The following is a 6000-nucleotide window of genomic DNA, read 5'->3' as shown; positions in this document are numbered from 1 at the left end:
CTGAGGATGACATTGTGTTTTCTGGGGAGGTATAGAATGAACTATAAAAGATGAACCAGGTGAAGAGCTTATTGTAATTGGAGCAGACGCTATGTATCCTTTAAAAGTTATTGCAAAATTGCAAAAAGTATACTATATTTTAGATAAGTGGTCCAGGTCGTCCAGGCTTGGAGTGGTTAGAGAAGTCTGCACGAAAAAGGTGAAATTCCATCTGCATCGCTTCGCCAGCAGCCGCCAAGCTCAAAGTCCCAACGCGAGGAACCGCGGGACCACTCCCGCCTCTCCCAGCTTCCGCTTCCGGTCCTTCAGGCTCCGCCTCAGCGGAAAAGGTTCCGTGAGGAGGGGAGGAGAAAAGGTGGGAGACTGAGCGAGCCGCGCAGGCGCACTGTGGGCGGCCGCAATGGCGCTGTCGTGCTCCCTGAATAGATATCTGCTGCTTATGGCTCAAGAGCATCTGGAGTTCCGCCTGCCGGTGAGCCCGCGGCGACCTCCACGATTTCAGGACGGGAGAGGACGGCACGGTGGGGGTTGGTGTGCGGGCGGAGGCGATCTTCCCAGCCTGAGCAAGCAGGCATCGGGGGTCTGTGCTTGTTGGGGGTATCACGGGCACCCCAATCCCGCGGTCCCTGGGAACGATCTGAGCTTGGCGGAGGGTGTGTGAGATAAAAGCCCAAGACAGACTCTCTCAACTTTGCCAAGTATTTTCATTCATTCTTTTGCCCATGCGCCAGGTATTGGAGTTAGGTGAATATAACCGGTCCTCTTGCTCGGAGAGCTCTGCGTCTAGCGGAGAATAGACAGTCGACAGAAATAAATGCCCAAGGCAGTGTTTTAAGTGGCAAATATCATAGTCCGTGGGGCAGGGTGGGATTGCTGATGGTGGTAGTAAGGTGGTAGGGGTTAGATGCTAGAGAAGTTGGAAAAGGTGTTTTATTCATTCAAGAAACATTTTCCGAATACTTGTAATTGCACGTGCTGAACGCTGGGGATATAAAGAGGAAAAAGACTTTCTGTCTTCAAGGAGCTTACTGTTTAGGCTAAGGGCTGAGCAGATGTATAAACATATAATGAAATAACGTTTGTAAGTGCAGTGATAATGCTTTGGGAAACATGAGAGCATACAAGAGGAATCGAATCGACCTGTGGAGTGGAGGATGTTGGTCTTTAAGATTGTTTCCATATGACACTTGAACAGTAACCAAAGTATGAGTAGGAGTTAGCCAGGTCAAGCAGAGAAATAAGTAAATTAGAATTACAATTCATTATTATTGGATTATGAAATATGTAACTGAGAGTGAGAAGAAGAGAGCAGGAGAGGTAAACAGGGGCCAGAAAATTCAAAGCCTTGAATAACACCTTGGTAAGGAAGAGAAAATTTATTTAGCTTGCAAGGGAAATTTACTGAAAAGTGTTAAGTAAGGAAGTGACAATCAGATTTTTCCTTAAAAATTACTTTGGTGAGAATAATGAGGACAAATTTGAGAGGAATTTGAGTCTAGAATCAGAAACCAGTTGGCATAGTTTTGTTAATAGATCAAGGAGGCCTGAACTCTGACAGGGGGTAAGAAGATGGGATAGACCGAGAAAATATTTAGGTGATAAAAGCATCAGGACTTGATGATTGAACATGGGGGAAATGGGCCAGTTAAGAATGACTCTTGGGGTACCTATAAGAGCATCTCTACTTAAAATGTAGGAGCACAGGCAGATAAAAGATTTGAGTTTTGGTTATGCCAAATTTGATGTGTTTGTGTAATATCAAGTAGAGATGACCGTGGGCAGTGAATATATGAGCACGCACAGAGTACAGTATACTGATAACAAGTGTTTGGGAGGCTTCTGCATATGAATACTAGTAGTAAATGAATACTAGGGGAGAAAGTGAAATTATTTAGAGAAAGCAGTGTCAAAAGAGTGATGGGCCAAATGGAGGTGCTTGGAAGCACTGATATTGAGGGAAAGTGAGGAAAGGAAGTCATGAAGAGGACAGGTAATTATCAGAATAGGAAAACTGAAGACACAGAAATCAGGAGGGTAAATTTTTAAGAATTTTGCTAAAGCTGTTGTGTAGAATTTTAGGGGGGTGAGCTAGATTGCTTGGTTTAATGGTCACTGAGAAAAAAGGGAAGATAGACTGCTCCTATAGCAGTCTAGAGCATAAGAAAGTAAGAGATTGGTTAAAGTTTTTTTTTAATTTTTTAAAATGTTTTATTTATTTCTGAGAGAGAGAGAGAGACAGTGTGAGCAGGGGAGGGTCAGAGAGGAGAGAGAGGGAGACACGGAATCGGAAACAGGCTCCAGGCTCTGAGCCAGCTGTCAGCACAGAGCCCAATGCAGGGGTCGAACCCACGAACCATGAGATCATGACCTGAGGCGAAGTCGGATGCCTAACCGACTGAGCCACCCAGGCGCCCCGAGGTTGGTTAAAGTTTGAGGGAGGCCTAGGGTCAAGCAAAATTTATAGGCTGAAGAGAAGGAGAGAACGGCTCTAAGAACACAATGGGGGGTGTTGGCCTTTCACTACAAGGGGAAAACAGACAAAGGAGAGTTAATTTGGATGTGGGGTAGCTGCCAGAGGGTCTGTTTTCTAGGTAATGAATGAGTCAGGATTATTTCTTGAGAGATTAGGGACCAAGCAGTTGAGTGGAGAAATTGAGGAACATAGTTTAATTTAAAATAGTCATTGGGAGGCGTCTGGGTGGCGCAGTTGGTTAAGCGTCCAACTTCAGCTCAGGTCATGATCTCACGGTTCGTGGGTTCAAGCCATGCGTTGGGCTCTGTGCTAACAGCTAGCTCAGAGCCTGGAGCCTGCTTCAGATTCTGTGACTCCCTCTCTCTCCCTCTGACCCTCCCCTGCTTGTGCTGTCTCTCTCTCTCTCTCTCAGAAATAAATAAAACATTAAAAAAAGTAAAATAATAAAATCGTCATTGAGAGCAAAAGAGGGAGCTGATCAGTTAAAAAATTGAGAACACAGGTGTTACAGCACATGCTGAAAATCTAGCTGAGGGTGAAGAGCATGTATTTGTATTGTGCCTGAGATTCTCTGATTTTCTTCAGTTTTGCTCAGTTCACTGGCCTTAGGAATTATGAAGGAAGACTGTGGCATTGATTCAGGATTATCTGTTTTTCTGGGCTGGTGCATTAGCAAGATAGAGGTGTAGGGCATAGAGCTTCATGGAAGAAGTAATATCTTAATAGACATTAATTGATAAAGAGTTGTTTTGATGGTAAAGAGGACTGGAAAGCCCACTTGAGTAAGAAACAAAGCAAGTGTAAAGGCATGGAGGGAGTTGATTATGGTGGTGGTGTGGGGTTTGTGGGGAGTGAGGATGAAGTAATGGGCAATGAGGCTGGAGAGGTGTGTAGGATCCAGATTTTGGGGTATTTTGAAACTATTACAAGGAATTTGAATCTTATTTTAGATTTAATGGGGAGCCATTGATTCTTTTTTTAATCCAGGAAGTGACCTTTTTTTTTTTTTTTTCTAAAACCAGTAAGTGACCAACAAGCATTGGTGTTTTAGAGAATTCTGGAGTACCAAAGAGAGGATATCACTTAGAAGATACAGAAGTGGAAATAGAGTCCACGCAGGGTGCGTCCTCCCTAGTCAGGCAGTGCAGTAAGAGTCTGTGGCTAGGTTGCAGTCTTCACAGCATCCCCAGTGCTTGGACATTTTACCTCTTTCTCCCTCTTAAATTATTCTTAGTCAGTGTCTTACCCTGGTGCCAGTTTAATCTCCCAAAAATCTCAGTTCTATTTACATTCTCATTGTCCCAAGGCTGAAACTTCTTAATCTGGCGTTAACCTACCATTGCACGGTTCTTTTCTCTGTCTCCCTCCCCACCTCTCCACCTCCCCACTGCAGTGTGACCAGAAGTGAATCCTTATCATTCCCTGAATGATGCTCTCAGGTTTTGTACTTTGGCCTATGCTGCTTTTTGTCTGGTTGGCCCTTTCCTGTTTCAGCGTTCAATCTGTTGATTTTACATAGTCAATATTCATTGAGATTTACCCACATATTCTATTTCAGGTTTAGTTTTTTACTTGTTTCTTTTTCAAATCTGCTATTTTCATAATAGGTTTTCATCCTTTACCAAAATTCTTAATTATGTCTTTTATCCCTTTCAGTATAGAAAGCGTAGTTATGTTAAAAAGGATAAAAGGAGTCCTGTGGGTCTGTTACCTTTGTGTATTGTTTCTCTTGGTTCTTTTTCATATGGGGGCTGGCTTATTTTTAAAATATATGTTAGATGTATTTGTAAAGTTATTTAAAGAAATTACAGGACTGGGATGATGTAAATCCTCTTGAAGATAGAAACATTAACGATCTAGGATGGCTTGAGCTCATTTTCTGGTATTAAGTTTTGTTTCTGTTCTGATTCACACATGCTTCTTTGGTACGTATCTTTTGGGGATCTCAGTCCAAACTGAGCAGTTTATCAAGGCATCTTTCTTCTCCATGGATGGCCCAATATTCTTCTGTTTCTCTAGCTCCGTTAAGCTGTCAAAAGAACTTTCCATCCTCACACTTGCTTTTGGAATTGATAAATGCCCCGGGAAGCAAGTGGTTGCACCTTGGGATTTTTGTCTTTTCCTGAAGTTTGGTTTGGTGATTCTTAAAATCTCTGCATGCCTTCAAGCAGATGCTAGGTTTCTCTAGTTCTTCTCAGCAGAAGGCTTAATCTGAATTACCTAGTTTGCCATCACCGGAAGTGCTTCTGTACAGATTCTCTACAAATTACAGGGCTTAAGTCGGTTTCCATGAAAACTTCTAAAACTGAAGTAATTGTTTGTCCCTTGAACTCTAACATAATATGTTTTTTTTAATATGTTTTTTCTTTTACTTCTTTAAGAGCACTTACTGTTTTACACCTCACATTTCAGTTACTAGATTGAATGTTTTGTCCTACTAGACTGTAAGCTTTCTGAGGATAAATGTGTGTTTATCTTTACATAGCTTAGTGCCTTGCACATGATCATTTTTCAGTAAGTATTGAATTGAGTGAAAGGATCCTTTTGGGGAAGGAGTCAGGAGGACTGTCGACACTTTTGAGCCAGTCTACTGTTTGAGAACTGCGAAGGGGGAAAGTTGTAATGAGTAGCTGCCTTTATGATTTAAAACGAGAGATTAGGAATGTAAGTGTGGTCTGGTTTTACCTTTGTAGAGTTAATCAGGGCCAATTTTAGTTGGCGCCTGCTTTATTGTACTGAAAGTACAGTTCAGACATCTGGGTTTTATTGCTGGCTCTGAAACAAAATAAGAGGGTGAAAAAGTGAGTGGCTAAAAGAACTGAAAAATCTCATATGAATAAATGCATCAAGCATGCCCAGATCAGGCTGTATTTTTATATCCAATATAAATTCTTTTGTTTCTAATGGAGAAAGATTCCCAACTAGAAAAGTGAGTTTCCATAAGAAGAGTAAAGATTTTGTGTTTTGCTTTTTCCAAGTAGATTGAGTAGTTTAATGTAGGTTTTGCTCATAAATTTGAAACTTGGGTTATCATATTTACTCTCAATTTTAAGTCTTTGCTTAAGTTCTGGGTAGTGGAGCTAATGTTGTGCCCTAAACTTCAGTAATCCTTCACTTTTTTTTCAAACTAGGAGTTTTTAAAGGTTTTTTAAAAACCGTTGTGGGTTTTTGGCCTGTTACAATTTTTTTTTTTGAGAAAGCATGCACACATGCACACAAGTAAGGGAGGGTCACAGGAAGAGAGAGGGAAAGAATCTTAAGCAGGCTCTGTTGGAGAGTCCCCAGTCAGTGCTTCATCTCACAACACTTAACTGACTGAGTCACCCAGGCGCCCCAGCCTGTTACTGATTTTTAAGAAGATATCTCAGGAGCAGCAAACTTTGATGTTTTAAATGTAAAACTGATTTTGGTGCCTTGGTGGCTCAGTCAGTTGAGTGTCTGACTTCAGCTTAGGTCAGGATTTTGCAGTCTGAGTTCAAGCCTCACATCTGTCTGTGATGACAGCTCAGAGCCTGGAGCCTGCATCG

General features: G+C 41.9%; 1 protein-coding gene across 2 annotated transcripts in view; it reads left to right on the top strand.

Annotated features, from left to right (window-relative positions):
• Nucleotides 1–380: 380 nt before the first annotated feature.
• Nucleotides 381–6000, top strand: part of TRMT11 (tRNA methyltransferase 11) — a 51135-nt gene continuing 45515 nt past the window's right edge. For both annotated transcript variants that reach the window (XM_077779409.1, XM_077779410.1), the window contains exon 1: nt 381–472. In XM_077779409.1, coding sequence (XP_077635535.1) covers nt 401–472 — 72 coding nt within the window. In that variant the 5' untranslated portion in view covers nt 381–400. The remainder of the gene's footprint in view (nt 473–6000) is intronic.

The sequence above is a fragment of the Crocuta crocuta genome, unplaced genomic scaffold (genome assembly GCF_008692635.1).
Source record: "Crocuta crocuta isolate KB4526 unplaced genomic scaffold, BGI_CrCroc_1.0 scaffold914, whole genome shotgun sequence".
In the NCBI taxonomy this organism is placed as follows: Eukaryota; Metazoa; Chordata; class Mammalia; order Carnivora; family Hyaenidae; genus Crocuta; species Crocuta crocuta.
Note: the sequence above shows the minus strand (reverse complement) of the source record. Positions and strands in the feature narration are given on the sequence as shown.